Source organism: Lotus japonicus, chromosome 2, assembly GCF_012489685.1.
Source record: "Lotus japonicus ecotype B-129 chromosome 2, LjGifu_v1.2".
NCBI classification, from domain to species: domain Eukaryota; kingdom Viridiplantae; phylum Streptophyta; class Magnoliopsida; order Fabales; family Fabaceae; genus Lotus; species Lotus japonicus.
Window position 1 is genome coordinate 93,182,445 of NC_080042.1, and position 17,954 is coordinate 93,200,398.

Genomic DNA, 17,954 nt, shown 5'->3' on the forward strand with positions numbered 1-17,954 from the left:
TTGTCCCTCGGGCCAACCCGGTCCCGTCCTACATAGACCTGTCCTAAATTGGACCCGCATAATGTCGGGTTGCTTCGGGTCTAGGGACATGTTAGGGTCTGTGAATTGGCCCGATCAACATTTAGAGCCGGGTTAGGGTTAACCAAAACCCGTCCCAACCCGTCTCTTGTACACCCCTACTAACAATTACGTGACCTAAGACTTTTCCAGCAACACCTAATCACTTACGGTGTCAAACCACAGCATGTTTATCTTCATCTGACACGTATCTCACTCTTATGGTTCGTCAGTTGTTTCCCATACTAGAAAACAAGAAACACTTTCGTGTTGAATAATATTGAGTTAACAATGCATTTCCATCTCAAGAAATAAGTGATAGGATACGTGATGTGATAAAAAATGTAAGATAGAGTTTGGAAAAAATAATGAAAGATTACTATGAAAAATAAAATAAATGTGAATGAATCATTACTCATTTTCTCTTTCATGGAAAAGAACCCAACCCATACTATTTAATTTGCTAAAAATTTCTGTGTCCATCTGGAGTTTTTCTGGGCAAATAAGCAAAGCAAATTAAGAACAAAGAATCCATCACAATTATGAAGAGACACAATGCCTAGCAGCAACATTAATCGGAAATAATGTCTCAAATATGGAAGAGTCTACCACCTTATTTCTACAGGACTAAAGCCAATATCTACAAGGAAACACGAGTTAGAATCGTACGTGCGGGGTCATTGATGCATCTCTCTCTGCTTTTTTCTTGCACGGTAAGATGTTCTGCTTATTTTTGGATACTAGTGGAGTATGAATTGACAAAGTATCTTTTTCTTTGTGAACAAATTGAACAAGTAATTGTAAATTTTACATATTTAGTATTTTTTTTAATCATTAATTCATGACTCTGTGTGATTGTTTTAGTGGTTTTCTATTGGTGCTCGATCAATAAAGTTTGACACACAAAAAAGATGAAATTCATTTCATGCTTTTTAATCATTTCTGTTTTTAAACATAACGTATTGTAATTGTTTACATAATTACATTCATAGATAATAGGCTTGTTTTTCCGATGGAGAAAAAAAATAGATAATGGGCTTAAATATGTTATATATCTATATATATGTGGGTACGAGGCTTTTCAAACCATGGAAAAGTAATTAGTTTGTGAGTTCTGTTACACTTTTGTCTCTTGTAGTTCTCTTTTTCAGTCTTTCTTTTCGTGAGCATCATGGACGGAAAGAAATTGGAGTACAAAGGTGAGGAAGCACTGAATGAGATTGAGAGGTTGACAAAGAATAGTGCTGAAATTCAGGAAAGCCTTTTAAAACAGATATTAAGTCAGAACAAGGAAACTGAGTATTTGAGTAAGTATATGAAGAAGGGAGATCATGTAACTGATGACGTCATAGCAGAGTTTAAGCTTCATGTTCCAGTTATAAGTTATGAAGAGATCTTGCCATATATCCAGAGAATTACAAATGGGGAAGATTTTTCTCTCATTACTGCTCAACCAATAACAGAGATGTTATGCAGGTACAGCTAGCTAGTGTGTGTGTATATATATATATATATATATATATATATATATATATATATTCATTGCTCACTCGCTTGTGTTTGTATTAATTGAGTGTATTTGTTGAGAAGTTTCACATTAAATAGAAATTTATAAACTAAATAAGTGTTTGTAAAAGTTAGAACAACCTTAACTCTAACTAGTTTTTGGGTAGAGTTATACGTAGCTCAAATTCTAACACTCTCAAATCATTTGGTATATATGTACAGTTCAGGAACATCAGGTGGAGAGCCTAAAATGGTGCCATCAACTGCTGAATATCTTGATCGTCGTACCTTCATGTACAATCTTATCACGGCAATCATGAATAAGTTAATATTAATCATGCTCTTAGTTAATTTCATTGATTTAAATAAACATTTCAATCTTACCATGATCATGAATTAACTTGATCATCTTCAACTTCAGATATGTTCCTGGTCTTGACAAGGGCAAGGCAATGTATCTCAACTTTGTAAGGACAGAAATGCCCCCAACTCCTTGTGGCTTACCGGTTAGGACTGCATTGACAAGCTACTACAAGAGCAAGCACTTCCTGTGCCGCGCATGTGAGCCTTGGAATGATTTCACAAGCCCTGACCAAACCATTCTATGTGATGACATAAACCAAAGCATGTATTGCCAGCTTCTAGCTGGTTTGGTTAACCGCCACAATGTCCTAAGGCTTAGTACTGCATATGCCTCTGCATTTCTCAGAGCGATCTCCTTCCTTGAAAATAACTGGATGAGCCTCTGTGAGGACATGCGCAGTGGAAAGCTCAGTTCCTTTGTCACAGACCCTGGTTGTCGCGCCGGCATGTCCACGGTGCTTTCGTCCCCTGTCCCACATCTTGCAGATGAGATCGCTGAAATTTGTAGCCAAAAGTGTTGGAAGGGGATTCTCTGTCAGCTTTGGCCTAAGGCCAAGTACATAGAAACAGTGATCACTGGCTCCATGGCTCAATATGTTCCTACACTGCAGTATTACAGTGATGAGAAATTGCCTTTGGTTTGCACTAGGTATTCTTCTTCTGAGTGTCACTTTGGGATCAACATAAAACCTTTGAGTGACCCTGCTGATGTTGCTTTTACATTGTTGCCTAACATGGGTTACTTTGAGTTCCTTCCTATTGGACATAATGAGACACTAATGATGGACTTTGAGGAGGAGCATGTTCCTAATGACAAGCTCGTAGATTTGGGGAATGTCAAGCTTGGTTGCTTTTATGAGATTGTGGTCACAACCTTTGCTGGTAAATTTTTAATCAGGAAAATGTTAGTTAAACATATGTATAGTGTAACTGCATCTTATACATAGATTTTGCGACCGTTTTATGTTTTAAAATAATCACATCACATCTACATATGTTAATAACAAAACGCTGAAAATATTCATAGGGGTTTGAAATCACCACAAGTTGCACATATGAAAAGTACGATTAGAGGTGATTTCAAACTCAAAATAACACTTAAAAAAGTTGCATTTTGGCCGTTCAATTGGGTATTGTTTATATTGTTGTCCAATCAAAAACTCAACTAGCCACTATTTCAATATTTTATTAATGTGATTACCTTTTTAACTTCTCATTTTTAACTTCTCATTTTCAGTCCACGTGCCATGTTGTAATTTTGAGTAAGGTTTATTCCAGTAACATAACCCATTTATTATTATAGTGATATTCATTTACCAATTTATTTTCTTCCTCTAACTTTACAATATTGTGTTCCCAATGATCAGGGCTATACCGATACCGTGTTGGTGATGTACTTCAAGTGGTTGGGTTTTACAATAAAGCTCCACAATTTAGATTCATTTGTAGGAAAAATGTTGTGATCAGCATTGACCATGACAAAACTAGTGAAGAGGATTTGCATAAGAGTGTCACTGCTGCCAATAAATTGTTAGAGTCTCATGATGCTCTACTAGTGGAATACACTAGTTACTCTGATACTTCTTCATTGCCAGGACACTACGTATTGTACTGGGAAATTCTGTATTACGGTTCAAAAATAGAGTCACTTGATACAAATATTATTAAAGAATGTTGCATTGCGGTTGAAGAGCAACTAAACTATGTATATTGGCATTTGCGCAATGACGGGTCAATAGGACCACTTGAGATACGTGTGGTGGAGGCAGGAACATTTGATGCATTGATGGATTTCTTCATTAGCCAAGGGGCTTCAATTGGTCAATACAAAACACCAAGGTGCATTAAATCTAATAAAGCACTCAACTTGCTCGACTCCAAAGTTACTGCTTCCTTTTTCAGTCCTAGAGATCCCCAAAGAAGGATATAAGAAGGTGTGTTAAGTTAAAAAGGTTGATTAAGGTGTTGTTTGGAAGAATTTACTTGAGTTTATTTTATAACATATACACTTATGCAAGTGTTGTTCCTATTTGTAAGTTGTTTAATTTTGAGCTTATTTTCATAAGTTGATCAAATTGATCTATGAATAAAAGTTTATGATTACCTATAACTTATTTTGAATTTTTAGCTTATTTCAATAAGTTTTCAAATAAGTTTATGAATAAGCGTTTATGCGATAAACATTTAATTAAGTTATTTACTCAAATACACTTATAAGAGTATATATGTCACGTATTAAAACAATAATAATGTGATGCAAGTGGGCCTTCCACTCCAAAAACACGTACAAGGCCCAAGAGGAAACCCAAAAAGCCACTAGGGTCTTTTCTTATTATTACAAAATTGGGCCAACCTTAAGTGGGCTTGTTAGTTGCAATTTCTTTTCCCTAAAGTCTGAAGGCAGACCCATGTTGGGCTCTCACTATCAGATCCAAGTAATTTCTTTATATTGTACTAGTCTTTTAGAATTATCGCTACTCCAAGTATGAATAGTGACCCCCCTTTTGTCACCCAATCTCAGATGATGCAGTTGGACGAGAATATTCCCCCTTTCACTTTAGAGGAGGGTCATGACCAAGCTGAAAGAGCTTCGAGCTCTTCTAACACCCAAGGTGAAGCCCTTCCCCCCTGGAAGGAGCCATAGTAGATCTGCAAGTAGACGAGGACCATTCCCTGGACCTGGCAAAGAGGACCCTCATAGGGAAGGTCCTGACTGATAAACCCATCAACAAGAATTCCCTGAAGACGGTGATCGCTAAAGCTTGGAACGCTCAATCAGAGATCCAGATGACAGATATGGGCATTAATGGCCTTCTCTTCACCTTCCCTGACGAGGATAAAGCAAGGAAAGTCCTCGAGGATGGACCTTGGAGCGTTATGGGTAGCATTCTGAGCTTACAACCATGGGAGCCCCAAAAATCTGTGTTCGAAGTGAAGTTCAATCTGATTCCGTTTTGGGTTCAGATCCATGGGGTACCCCTGGATGTTATGAATGTTAAAAACGTATCAAAAATCGCAAGCCTCATTGGAGAGATCCTACTGGTGGAGAACCCCCTGGTGGAAGGAAAGCTTCTTAGAACCTTTTTCAGGGTTAAAGTATTAGTCAATACCTCTCTCCCTCTCTCAACAGGGTTCTGGGTCCCTAGAAAGCATTTGAACAAGGTGTGGGTCTTTCTCAGATACGAAAAGCTTCAGGGTTTTTGTTACAACTATGGCCTAATCGGACACGAGCAAAGGTTATGCAAGGTGCCAAGAGCTACGACCTCTTTCAACCCGTCTCTCCCCCGGTACACTCAGACTCTGGGAGTCACTTCTGCTAGATCTCTTGCCTCCATAGTGGTGGAGAGGAAGCAGGGCCAGAGGAGCAACCCACCTTCAGAGCCTACATGGCAGGATGATAGAAACAAGCCTGAAAGCTCTCAACCTAGTGCGGAGCTTAGATATTGGAAGAAGAAGCTTGGCCCTAAAGAAACCATGCCTACTCACTTTGAGGCCCCCCAAAAGGAGAAAGCTCCTGAAACTGGTAGAGGGAACAAAGAAAGGTAAGGCTTGGTTCTTTCTTTGCCTATGCACTTCTCAAAGCCATTTCCTTTCTTGAAAATAACTGGCAGAGCTTGTGTGAGGACATACGCAGTGGAAAGCTGAGTTCCTTCATAACAGACACAAGTTGCCGCTCAGGCATGTCTACTGTGCTTTCATCCCCTGGCCCATGTCTTGCAGATGAAATCACTAAAATTTGCAGCCAAAATTCTTGGAAGGGAGTTCTCTGTCATCTTTGGCCAAAGGCCAAGTACATAGAAACAGTGATCACTGGGTCCATGGCTCAATATGTTCCTTCTCTGCAGTTTTACAGTGATGGGAAATTGCCTTTGGCTTGTCTCTGGTATGCTTCCACTGAGTGTTACTTTGGGATCAACATAAAACCTTTAAGTGACCCAGCTGATGTTGCTTTCACAGTGTTGCCAAACATGGGTTACTTTGAGTTCCTTCCTCTTGGAGATAACGGGACACTATTGATGAACTTTGAGGATCAGGAGCATGTACCCAATGACAAGCTCGTGAATTTGGAGAATGTCAAGCATGGTTACTTTTATGAGATTGTGATCACTACCTTTGCTGGTAAGTTTCCAATTAATTCAGGCATGAAAGAATTTAATAGACTTCTTTTGCTATCATCTATGTGTTTGTCTTAGAATTCAAAAGGAACATTTGGGCATCAAAGAATCAGGATCCTCTCATGCAGTGATGGATCAAAAAATTTAAAGTTGTTGGGCCAATATGTACTCACACTTATACAGAAACATGTAATGTTAGAGTATAAAATTTTAGCGAGAGCAATTAATATATGTTACATATGTAATGTTCAGTTTTATAAAACACCTGTGAGAGATTAGTACATAATGTAGTGTTCAATGATTATAAAAAACTCGTGGGGGCAAGTGCTCCAATACAATGTGAATGGCTCCATCTCTTCTCTCTTATGAAAATTCTCATGTTGAAATTTTGTATCGATCTCTTTATTCTCATTTATGCCTTAAATATGTATAGGTGAGACTCTTAAAATGTTTTATGAAAAGAGACATAGATACAAAATTTCAACACCAGAGAACATTAAATAATTTTCACATGAGAGAATCATAATTCTGCACCAAATATTTGATGTATCTTGGAAGCAATTTTATTCTTGCTATCAGTCTATCTATCATGGGCAGCAATTTTAGAATAATGATATTCGTTTATGCAATTTTTCCCTCTCTTTTCACAATACTATGTTCCAATGTGTAGGGCTATACCGATACCGTGTTGGTGATGTACTTCAAGTGGTGGGATTTTACCACAAAACTCCACAATTTCGATTCATTTGTAGGAAAAATGTTGTAATCAGCATTGATTGTGACAAGACCACGGAGGAGGATTTGCACAAGAGCGTCACTGTTGCCAAGAAGTTGTTAGAGCCTTGTGATGCTCTCCTAGTGGAGTACACAAGTTACCCTGATACTTCTTTGATACCAGGACACTACGTTTTGTTTTGGGAAATACTATATTGCGGTTCAAAGATGGAGTCAAGGCCCCCACTTGATACAAATATTCTTCAAGAATGTTGCATTACGGTTGAAGAGCATCTAGACACCATATACAGACGCTTACGCAATAAAGGGGTAATAGGACCACTTGAGATACGTGTAGTGGAGACAGGAACATTTGAAGCATTGATGGACTTGTTCATTAACCAAGGGACTTCAATCAGTCAGTACAAAATACAAAGGTGTATTAAGTCAGATAAAGCACTCAAGCTGCTGAACTCCAAAGTTACTACTTCCTTTTACAGTCCTAGACTTCCCAAAATGGGATTTTAGAAGGTGTGTTAAGTTATTGTTTTCTCTTGGTGGCAAAATCTTGAGTCTATAAACTTTTTGAAAGCTATCAACTTAACAGGTTTTGATTCATTGGTGGTGGTTTTATTGCTGGATTTTGCTTTTATCCTTTACTGTTGTAATCTCGGTGGAGTTTGAATTGTTGTAGTCAAGGTGTTTTATTATTTAGGTGGGATCTGGTTAGAACTCTATCTTATCTGAGAGAGATGTTCTCAGAATCTATCTACAAAATCACTTCATGTTTTAAAAAATAAAATAAAATAATCGTGAAAGTTTTGTTTTTTTTAGCACATCTGAAAGATAAACTACAGCCCTCCAGGGTTGATCCCTAGACCTCACCCTCCCTAACTCATGTCCACCCGCTATTATACAATTTTAAAGGAAACATCTCGCTTAAGCGAGATTTAAGCTCGCTCAAGCTAGTGTCCAATCGAGCATATTGGAAGTGAGATCTTGGCTCAATGTTTGCTCATTCTAAGCCAAAACCCGAGAAGAAGTGTTTAAAGTCTTAAGAACTCGCTCAAGCAAGGTTGAAGTTCGCTCAAGCGAAATTGTGAATTTGAAGTTTCCTACGTGTGAAGAAAGGTCTTGGTTGTAAGCCGGCAGAAACACATATATACTTTCCAGTGTTCAAGCTCTGGATACCATGTTGAAAACCTAGATCTAATACTGAGAGATCTGAAAATTATTGTATTATACGTTATTAGGTAAAAGCTTACTGTTGCAGGTACAAGACTTTCCTTATATATAAAGGAGAGGAGGCTTGCACAACAAGTTGTTACTTCAACAAACTAACACTAACATGGGTCTAATCTAGTGTAGCCAAGAGCACAAGAGTCCTATGTACTCATGCTCTCTAATACACGAAAACCACAACCAGAGCGGTATAGCCATAACGCAGACTTACTTGATGACATGACTAAGATCTTCAGGATTTTTCCTTACATGCAAAGTGCAGCGACCATCTAGAGCTTCCCATCATTAGTGATCATTCATGATGGTATTGAACCTAAAAAAAAGATTCCCAATATCACTGGCTTATAATACAATGAATTCAAAATGTATAATGGCATTGTCTTTTGATTTGCCTCAAATAAAGGGGAGGGAAAGAGGAAGTAGAAAAAACCTGAAGAGGCTCATTTTGATGAGTGGTGCCAAGCATCTCATTCACTAGTACGGTAGTACCATGTTCCACTGCATGCTGTTATTAAGGGGAGAAGAAACCAAAATAAGATATCAACTAATACCTACAAATGATATGGTAAATGGATATTACATGAAGTGATAGCCAAGAGAGTCATGTTTAGGAGGCAACAGCAATGTTGAGTGAGTAGGGACCAGAAAAACAGTGGACATTGATTCAGTCATTTGATCAAACATTAGATAGGCAACAAAAATGGCTTACCATCTCTGAGATCGATCTTCGTCGATGACCCTGCTTCCGGTAATAAAGATCTCTCGCGAATTCCAGTGGGATGGATTTCCAGGCCCTATCCTCTCTTGACAATCGCTCTCCAAGAGGACGACAACACGCCACAATAGTATCAACGAGAGGATGGTGGCAATTCAGACAGGGTAGAGGGTGGCAACGGCTCAGGGAGGGATAATGTGTCTTTAGTTTGGTGTCATGAATGAATGATATTTTTTTGACAAAAGAAAAAGGCCTCTTCTAAAACAAAGTTTATTGCCCGTGAAAAAAGAAATCAAAAGTTTATTGTTTCTATCAATAACTCAAGTGGGGATGTAGCTCAGATGGTAGAGCGCTCGAGGTACGGGGATCGATACCCCGCATCTCCACTTTCTTTTTTGACGAGAAACAGAGAACGCACGCTTTATCTATCCTTTCTGCAAGATTGATAAAATTCAAAACTCCTTGTTTAAGTGTTCATTATCAGATCAGCCTTGATTTCATTTTTGCATTTCATTAAAATGACAATGGGTGCAATGTTCTAATTTTATGCGCCTACCAATTTGATCAATACCCTTTCTTTTCATTTTTCAAATTAGAGTTTAACCAGAAACAGATAATGCTCTATCCTCTCTGGTTTGTTGTTAGATTACTGAGACATGAGTTTGGGGTGAAATGAGGGCTCTGAGTAGTGAGCAAAGTTGGTCGTTCAATTGGCTATGTAATGGAAGGTGTTACCATGGTTGATGATGCTCAAGCATGGAGATAATAAACCAAATCTTGGGGAACGGGCCAAAAAGATTTTCTACCTAACTAGCTTAGTAGCATTTATTAAAAAATCTGCCCAATTAGGAAGCTAACCAAACCATTCCTATGAAATTGTAACCATATAATTGAAGAGTTAAACAGCCAGCAGCTGATAAAGGAACTTTATGCTGTATTAGTACAAAAAAAAAATTGCTATATCTTTTTACACTAGTTATGCTACGAAAGAAAAAGTGTACACTTCACTGTTCTAACTTCTAAGGTAACTGAGAAATATGCTGCTCTGGGAGGTTGCTAAAAATTCCCCATCACCCTTCATTTTGATATATGCTTGCTTCTTCATTGAGATGGGGAAAGAAGGAATTCACCATTGGACAATCGTAATTCAGATCAGCAGGCCTTGCATGTTTATGCCTTGAAACACCAAATGTATATATAGCAATGAGAACTTCAGATCTATGTAGGCAAAAATAGGACGAATAAGAATAGGATCATAATTCTTACCACTCCTGTTCAATCAGCATTTCATCAGTCAACCCAAATCGTCTTAGCTCTTGTTCGTCATGATGCATCAGTAAGCTATACCTGTTTGTTTAACCTTACTACATTTAGTCTTTTAGATTTCCATAACAGATGATGAAAGATAACTTTAGAAGAAAGGGTAAATTATAATTAGTACCTTCCACCATAACCCTTTTCCATGACTAGCATTTCTGCGTTTCTCAAGTTGTGAAGACCTTCAAACTGTTCCACCGTCCACTTGTACCATCTCATGAGAAAAACTCTAAGCGTTAGACCGTGCGAAACGATGACCAAGTTTATGTCCATTTTCTCCTCCCCAGGTGGTTGATACCGTCCAATATTAATATCTGCTCTAAGTGTTTCTCTGAATCCTGAAAATCAGATATCAACTTCTGCATGCTGCATCAATGTTTTCTTATACTCCACTCATCACTTTTAATTCAATATGATTCCCAGATGAAGCTTATTACCTGTGATTCTATCATACACATCAGCTGCGGATTCTCCATCTGGAAACCGGTAAAAGAAACGGCCATAAAGCTGGCGTGCTGCTTTTTCCACTCGCATCTTCTCTCTGTTCTGAAAATTCCCTTTTTGTTCACACATAGCGCAAAAAATTAGTGAACTTGAATTGCTGAAACATTACAAGAAACTAATGTTTGGATACATGATTTGCACATTATGCAATGCACTTTTAGTCAGTTCATTCAATTTGATTTCACTATTTCATCAGAAACTCATAAGCTTCTGCCCATAAGTAAAATCATTCTCACCATAGACCTAAGCACACTATGAGAGACTAAGTACATGTTGGAATTTTCTTTTAGGGCAAATCGATTATGGCTAGAAGTTTATAAGAGTAGTTTCTGAGTGTCAAAATTGATCCTATTGAAATAAATAAAAATTATCCAAACATGTTATAAGACTAACAGTTTTTAATGAGAAGTGATTCTATTCTATTTCACCGTTGAAACAAACATCCCACATTAAGTGCGTGTTTGGATCAACTTTGTCATAATCGAGTTTGAATAAAATTGATTATAGTAAAAATTTGTTAAAACTTAAAAGTGAAGTAATTTCGGTTTATATGAATTTATGAAAAAATGTGTTTTTTATGCATAACATTGTGAAATCAAGTTGAAAAGTCTCATAATTGATTCTGCTTAACACAAAGCTACTCTCTAATTTTTAGCAGAATTGGTTTTGGGACTTAATATCAATTTTCAAAAATCATGACTACAAACATTTGTAACATTTATATTTTCACTCAAAATTGATATTTCTAGAATTGATTCTGAGTACCCAAAGGCATATTACTAGGATAAACTTTGAATGAGTGAGTGAATACCGAAATCTTGTTCTCGAATGCGAGGCTCTTCTCTGAAACCAGCAATTCTTGAGCGATCAAATGGCCGAGCAAGGCTCTTCAATGTCTCAAGGGCCCTTCTGTAAGGGGAAACATAGAAGTAAAGTTGCCAATTGTGGTCCTCAGCATCTTCCTCGATCATCTTCTTGATCCTGTATCCACATTCCTCTGCTTGGGCCTTACCTCTGTCAGTGAGACCAATCTTGGGATCAGGGACCCTCGTGTACACGGTCTCATCCACGTTCCCTTCGCTCTCTCCATGCCTCACCAGGATAATCCTTCGCGGCCTGGGAGGGTTCAGCAGAGGATTCTTCTCTGGGAATCTGGAGGCACCATTGTTGGTTAGTCTGATAGGGTCTGTTTGGTTGTGACAGCATTGGATAAATTTATGGCGTTTTTGTTGAGATACTGGGAGAGATGGGGATAGGGACATGGATGATAACACTAACACTGCCATACAACACTAGCTAACACAGATCTTTTTGTCTTCAAAATTCTTCATAACGTCTTTCCTTTTTATTTAACTGTGATTCTTCTACTTCAACTCCATGAAGATATATGATTTTTGCGGTGGAGATGAATCCGTAGTCCTCTGCTATTATCATGAATGATTGATGATAACAAGTGGCGACTGGTCCTTATTGATTGATTAAGCCCCTCATCCTCATGTAATATCAAATGGCAAGTGCTAGTGGGTCCTACTTGCTATCACTTTTTGGAAGAGAAATATCACACCTGTTTGCTATCAAGTCCAATGAGTTTGGTTGTTCACCCTCGTTGTTCCGGTGCATTGTATCAAGATTTGCTGCGTAGGAATAGCATCTATCTTGATGTTTTGTACTTTTCCAGTTTGGAGCCTTCAGTGTATTTGATCATTAGACCAAAATGCATAGCTTAGCTGCAGAACTGGATGGGATAAGCATGAATGGTCTTTATAATACTTGGAAATAAAAGAGGAAGAGGTTCATTAGAGTGTCACTATCGATGGAGATTCTTTGTATTGGTACACAAACCATTTTATATCAGCCATAATGAGCAGATGAACAGACCAAGTCAAAGTAGTTGGTGCTGGATATTATAGCAGTAACATTGGCCTGGTCTAGCCCGGCCCAAAAATATTTCAATCCAATACGGGCTTTCTTACGATGGGCTGTGCCGGTCCTATGGCCCGCACATTTATTTGTTTTCACTTATTTCATATTTTTATTAAATCTTACCATATTAAAAAATAGTTAAAGGAAATTAGAAAAATAAATACTCGTTACTCCTTCATATTCATTATCTTAATTTCATGTGTAGAAAAATATTTATTTTATTTATTTATCTATGGGCCAATTATTCTATTTTAAATTATCCCTCACTCTAAAGAGTGGATAAAGCCCTATGAGAATTCAAGGTTAGATTATAACTGCATAGTCAGTTTATCTAATTCATTTATGAAAAAATGAAGTAAAGTCTTGTACACCACTGGAGTAAACAAATTTTTTCATGAGGTATGCATGATGCTATTTAGATTAAATCATGTAGTTATCATCATATTTTATTTCCAGTACAAAAAATGGTCGATTGCCTTGAAAAGTCAATTTTGTTGAGTGTATAAAATAACTATTCAATTCGTTTATTTTTTTCATTTATTATGCTGCTATTTCGTCAAATAATCATGAGATGAAGTTACTATCTGTGACATAAGCTAGCAGTTTATTTGGTTTTATCATTTGTTTTGACTTGATTCCTGGCTGTGAGTGCTGGCTCATGTTCCGTCGGAGTGAGGAAATAAACACTCCCTCACAACTTGCACCCAGAATACATAATTACGTATACCTCCGCTAACAAACAACTAATTAAGCAAGGAAAATTCAAACACTGGTCATCATTAATATAGTCATTCTGTGACATTAGTCTAATGAAAGGAAATATATTAATGATAGTATAAGAGTAGAACCCTTGTAATTGTAGTAGACAAGTGAGCAACCATTTCTTCTCAAAAGTCTAACAACGTGTTCACATATGGTTCAAAATTAATTTGAGATTGACTAACGCAGTTATGAATTAAACTCCATATGCTTAAAAATGTGTAAATTAGATTTTGATATATAAATTAACCAGCTTTTCAACCAAACAATGTCAAAAGAAAATGTGTTTTTTCACGTTTTCTTCTGTAAATCATTTAAAATATGACATATATGATGATTATATTAGAAATATAATATAAAATCATTCAAAATAACTAACTCAATAGTTTAATTATAATTTGTTCTTGACATGGTACCCATAAGATCGAGCATCTACCTATGAATTTAAGCATTGTCAAGGTGCATGTGCATTTTGTGCATATGTTTTGGCATTTAAGATATCACAAAAAAAAAAATCTTCACACCTCATTTTTGAGGTGGAGAAAGAGAAAGATAGAAAAAAAAATGAGAGAGAAAGTAAAAATGTGATTTGATTGATAGAGAAAGTAAAGAAAGTATTAGAACACGTGTCTCACGTGTTTCACACTCTAATTTAAGTTAGTTAGATGGTTAGAGTGTTAGTTAGTCAGTTAGTAGTGTTAAACTGATTCTGTTAGAGTAATCTTCTTTACATTAGTGTTTGTATATATACTTTATTCATTGAATGAAATAGATGAGAAATTCATTTCTTCCAATTCATCGATCTGTTATGGTATCAGAAGTATTTCCACAAAGACGGTTAGATCCATCGATCGGTTAGTTACGGTGGTTACCACCGTCGCTTGCCAATCTTCTACGGTGTTAGCTCTTTTCTCGCCGTCGTCACCGCTTCGCCGGCGATTGCTCTGTTTGGCGTTTGCTTCGGCGTTTTGCTTTCTGCTTTTTCTTTGTCTTCAAGCTTCTTCAACCATGGTAGATAATGGTGCGAATCCTTTCTACCTTCATCCCTCTGATAATCCAGGGATCTCACTCGTTTCACAAGTTCTCACTGGCGACAATTACCGCTCATGGAGCAGAGCCATGCGTATGGCTTTGACTGCCAAGAACAAGTTAGGGTTTGTTGATGGTTCAATTCCTGTTCCAGACGAATTGGATCCTCTTTTCCACTCCTGGAAACGCAACAACAGCATTGTTGCTTCTTGGATCGTCAATTCGGTTTCCAAGGAATTGGCATCAAGTGTCATCTATTCTACCTCTGCACCTGCGATATGGAATGATCTGTATGAGCGATTCAAGCAGAACAACGGACCGCGTGTTTTTCAGTTGAAACGCGATCTCCTTGGTCTGCAACAAGGCGATTTATCGGTTTCTCAGTACTTTACCAAGCTGAAATCGCTATGGGAAGAACTTCTTGAGCATCGTCCTGCTCACTCTTGCAACTGTGGTGGTGTTCAACCTTTGCTTGATTATCTTCATGGTGACTATGTTATGGCTTTCCTCATGGGATTAAACGACTCCTACTCTCAAGTTCGTGGCCAGATTCTGCTTATGGATCCTCTTCCTACCATCAATTGTGTTTTCTCTCTGATCCAGCAAGAGGAGAAGCAGCGACAGATTGGTAATTCTTCTTCAATTGATTCTCCTGCTAGTGTGGCTTATGCTGTTCAAGCCAATTCACCTGCATCTGCATCTGCATCTGCATCCGGCAGCCACAAATCCCAATCTGGTGGCGCTGACTCAAAGACCAGATATCACAAGAAGGATCGTCCTACATGCTCTTACTGTGGCATACTAGGTCACACCAAGGACAAGTGTTATCGTATCATTGGCTATCCTCCACATTACAAGAAGAACAAATCTGTTTCTGCTGTTAATAATGTGACCACTGCTTCTGAGGATTCTTCCAGCTCTTCTGTGTCTTTTACAACTGAGCAGTATCAAGTGCTACTGAAGATGTTGCAAACACAAATTTCACAAGCACAAACTCCAGATACTGATGGTAAGGTTCCAGATTTTGTTTTTCCCACAATTTCTCCATCATTAACTCTTCCTGCACAACATACTTGGATCTTCGATTCGGGTGCTTCATCTCATATAACTAGTAGTCTTACTTGTTTTCAAACCTATAAATTCCTGAACAATAAAACTGTGTTGCTCCCTAACAACACTAGGGTTCCAGTTTTAGCCATTGGTGATGTTGTTTTGTCTCCTCTATTGACTCTTAAGAATGTACTTTTCATGTCAATATTATCTCAGTAAGCTGTTTGTTAAGATCAACTGATTTGTCTGTCGTCTTAACTGCTTCTACTTTTGAAATCCAGGATCTCCTACAATCGAAGATGATTGGCAGGGGTGAAATGGAACAAGGTCTTTACCTTTACAAGTCAGACTCTGCTGCTCAGAAGTCTGATTTATCATTGTCAAAAACATTTTCTAGTTTGGTTTCCCTTTCTGCAAATAATGTACAGATTCCTTTGAAATCTGATTTACCTCCTTTGCATTCCTTTACAAATGTATCTTCTGTTTTTTCTGATTCAAAGCATGTAATCAATACAGTTTCTGAATCTAATAAAATGGCTACTCTTTGGCACAATAGAATGGGTCATTTATCTGATAAAGTGCTCAAACTTTTGGGAACTTCTATTTCTTTTACTGTGCCCGAAACGTTTTCTACTTCTTGCTGTGAAATTTGTCCTTTGTCTAAATTGAGAAGGCTTTCTTTTCCTTCTAACAATCATATGTCTTCTTCCATTTTTGATTTAATTCATTGTGATGTCTGGGGACCCTACCATGTTACCACACATGATGGCATGAGGTTTTTCCTCACAATCGTGGATGATTGCAGCCGGTTTACTTGGGTTTATTTCTTACATGCTAAGTCAGAAGCTCCTAAGTGCATTCAGTTTTTCTTTCAATTTGTCAAGACACAATTTGGACTGTCAATCAAGAAAATCAGAACAGATAATGCACCGGAGTTGTCTTTGGCACATTTCCTCCAAGAACAAGGAACACAGCATCAATTTAGCTGTCCATATAGACCACAGCAGAACTCAGTAGTTGAAAGAAAACACCAGCATCTTCTCAATGTGGCAAGGTCATTAATGTTCCAGTCCAAATTACCATTGGTATTTTGGGGGGAATGCATTTCAACAGCAGCATACTTGGTAAATAGAACACCTTCTTTGCTTCTCAGCTCCAAGACACCTTATGAGAAGCTTTATGGTACATTACCAGATTATGATCAAATCAGGACTTTTGGTTGTCTTGTGTATGTGTCCACTCACTTACATGAGAGAACCAAGTTCTCTCCAAGAGCTTACCCTGCAGTTTTCATGGGTTACCCTTCTGGTTATAAGGGTTACAAAGTCTACAGTTTGACCACAAGGAAGTTTACTATTTCTAGAGATGTTAAGTTCCAGGAGGATACATTTCCTTTTGCAGCATTGCCTGGCTCTCCTTCCTATATTTCACTTTTTCCAGAGGTCGTACTGCCCATTCCTGCAGCTGATACTGGAGCAGAACCACCAGTACCTCATGATCCTCCACAGCCAGAACAAGTTTTGCAACCAGAACACGGTCCAATAGTTCCTTCTAGTTCTGCACAACAGTCACAACAGCAGCCTTTGAGGAGATCATCTCGGGTGTCTAGGTTACCTTCTCATTTACAGGATTATGCCTTGACAGTAGCATATCCAATTCAGAATCATGTCACTTATGACAACTTGTCTTCCTCATATCTTGCTTATGTCAATCAAGTCTCGGCCATTTATGAGCCCCAATACTATCATCAAGTTGTCAAATTTCCAGAATGGAGGAAAGCTATGACAGAGGAAATATCTGCTATGGAGTCTAACAATACTTGGACTATTGTGCCACTTCCCTCACACAAGCAAGCTGTTGGTTGCCGATGGATTTATAAGGTTAAATATAACTCTGATGGTTCAGTGGAGAGATACAAGGCCCGATTAGTGGCCAAAGGCTTCACACAACAACCAGGGATAGATTTTATTGACACATTCAGTCCAGTTGCAAAGCTCACAACTGTACGGGTTTTGCTCACTGTTGCTTCCATTAGAGGTTGGAATCTCATTCAGTTGGACATCAACAATGCTTTCTTAAATGGCGATCTCTTTGAAGAAGTCTACATGACACTCCCTCTAGGCTATCCGAAGCAATCTGGAAATATGGCTTGTAAATTGAACAAGTCTCTCTATGGATTGCGGCAGGCCTCAAGACAATGGTTTTGCAAATTCTCTTCTGCTTTGAAGCACTATGGTTTTAAGCAATCTACTAGTGACTACTCACTTTTTAGCAAAGGAACCGGTTCTTCCTTGGTCATCCTTTTGGTTTATGTCGATGATATCATTCTTGCTGAACCAGATTCAAAGATATTGCAAGAAGTTCAAGCACACTTAGCACAGACTTTCAAGTTGAAGGTTCTGGGAGACATGAAATATTTTCTGGGTCTTGAAATAGCAAAATCCAAAAGAGGAATTCTGCTGACACAAAGGAAGTACACTCTTCAACTACTCGAAGATACAGGGAACATGGCATGTAAGCCACAACTTCTGCCCATGGATCCCAATCTCAAATTGAACTCTACAGATGGGGATTCACTCACAGATGTGACTCTCTACAGAAGACTCATTGGCAGGCTCATGTATCTTACCATTTCTCCCCCTGATATCACCTACGCAGTC

At 38.1% G+C, this 17,954-nt stretch overlaps 3 protein-coding genes and 1 long non-coding RNA gene across 4 annotated transcripts; 2 read left to right on the plus strand and 2 right to left on the minus strand.

Moving 5' to 3' along the window:
- Positions 1 to 573: 573 nt before the first annotated feature.
- On the plus strand, positions 574 to 4,036 carry LOC130741188 (putative indole-3-acetic acid-amido synthetase GH3.9). Its single transcript, XM_057594008.1, has 5 exons — positions 574 to 770; positions 1,196 to 1,533; positions 1,786 to 1,887; positions 1,985 to 2,808; positions 3,294 to 4,036. Exons 1-5 carry the CDS (start codon positions 642 to 644, stop codon positions 3,854 to 3,856), a joined length of 1,956 nt encoding a protein of 651 aa, XP_057449991.1. The 5' UTR covers positions 574 to 641; the 3' UTR covers positions 3,857 to 4,036.
- A 677-nt stretch (positions 4,037 to 4,713) lies between these two features.
- On the plus strand, positions 4,714 to 7,644 carry LOC130737308 (putative indole-3-acetic acid-amido synthetase GH3.9). Its single transcript, XM_057589059.1, has 4 exons — positions 4,714 to 5,022; positions 5,106 to 5,213; positions 5,454 to 6,045; positions 6,712 to 7,644. Exons 1-4 carry the CDS (start codon positions 4,714 to 4,716, stop codon positions 7,281 to 7,283), a joined length of 1,581 nt encoding a protein of 526 aa, XP_057445042.1. The 3' UTR covers positions 7,284 to 7,644.
- A 307-nt stretch (positions 7,645 to 7,951) lies between these two features.
- Positions 7,952 to 9,399, minus strand: LOC130741190 (uncharacterized). Its single transcript, XR_009020339.1, has 3 exons — positions 8,707 to 9,399; positions 8,428 to 8,502; positions 7,952 to 8,310 (listed from the first exon to the last, which is right to left on the minus strand). It is a non-coding gene; the product is annotated as an uncharacterized LOC130741190 (long non-coding RNA).
- A 167-nt stretch (positions 9,400 to 9,566) lies between these two features.
- On the minus strand, positions 9,567 to 12,267 carry LOC130741189 (phosphoglycerate mutase-like protein AT74H). The gene is made up of 5 exons (XM_057594009.1): positions 11,345 to 12,267; positions 10,467 to 10,586; positions 10,154 to 10,367; positions 9,979 to 10,059; positions 9,567 to 9,888 (listed from the first exon to the last, which is right to left on the minus strand). Exons 1-5 carry the CDS (start codon positions 11,817 to 11,819, stop codon positions 9,783 to 9,785), a joined length of 996 nt encoding a protein of 331 aa, XP_057449992.1. The 5' UTR covers positions 11,820 to 12,267; the 3' UTR covers positions 9,567 to 9,782.
- Positions 12,268 to 17,954: the final 5,687 nt, after the last annotated feature.

Bases quoted from the DNA above. Each gene is read 5' to 3' on its own strand.
- LOC130737308 (XM_057589059.1), top strand. From the start codon at position 4,714: ATGACAGATATGGGCATTAATGGCCTTCTCTTCACCTTCCCTGACGAG. The intron at 5,023-5,105 runs GTATTAGTCAAT...GGTCTTTCTCAG, and splicing joins GAACCTTTTTCAGGGTTAAA to ATACGAAAAGCTTCAGGGTT. The intron at 6,046-6,711 runs GTAAGTTTCCAA...TCCAATGTGTAG, and splicing joins TGTGATCACTACCTTTGCTG to GGCTATACCGATACCGTGTT.
- LOC130741189 (XM_057594009.1), bottom strand. From the start codon at position 11,819: ATGGCAGTGTTAGTGTTATCATCCATGTCCCTATCCCCATCTCTCCCA. The intron at 10,587-11,344 runs GTATTCACTCAC...GTGAACAAAAAG, and splicing joins CATTCGAGAACAAGATTTCG to GGAATTTTCAGAACAGAGAG. The intron at 9,889-9,978 runs GTAAGAATTATG...TGGTGTTTCAAG, and splicing joins ATGCTGATTGAACAGGAGTG to GCATAAACATGCAAGGCCTG.
- LOC130741188 (XM_057594008.1), top strand. From the start codon at position 642: ATGTCTCAAATATGGAAGAGTCTACCACCTTATTTCTACAGGACTAAA. The intron at 771-1,195 runs GTAAGATGTTCT...TGTCTCTTGTAG, and splicing joins CTCTGCTTTTTTCTTGCACG to TTCTCTTTTTCAGTCTTTCT. The intron at 1,888-1,984 runs GTTAATATTAAT...CTTCAACTTCAG, and splicing joins ATCACGGCAATCATGAATAA to ATATGTTCCTGGTCTTGACA.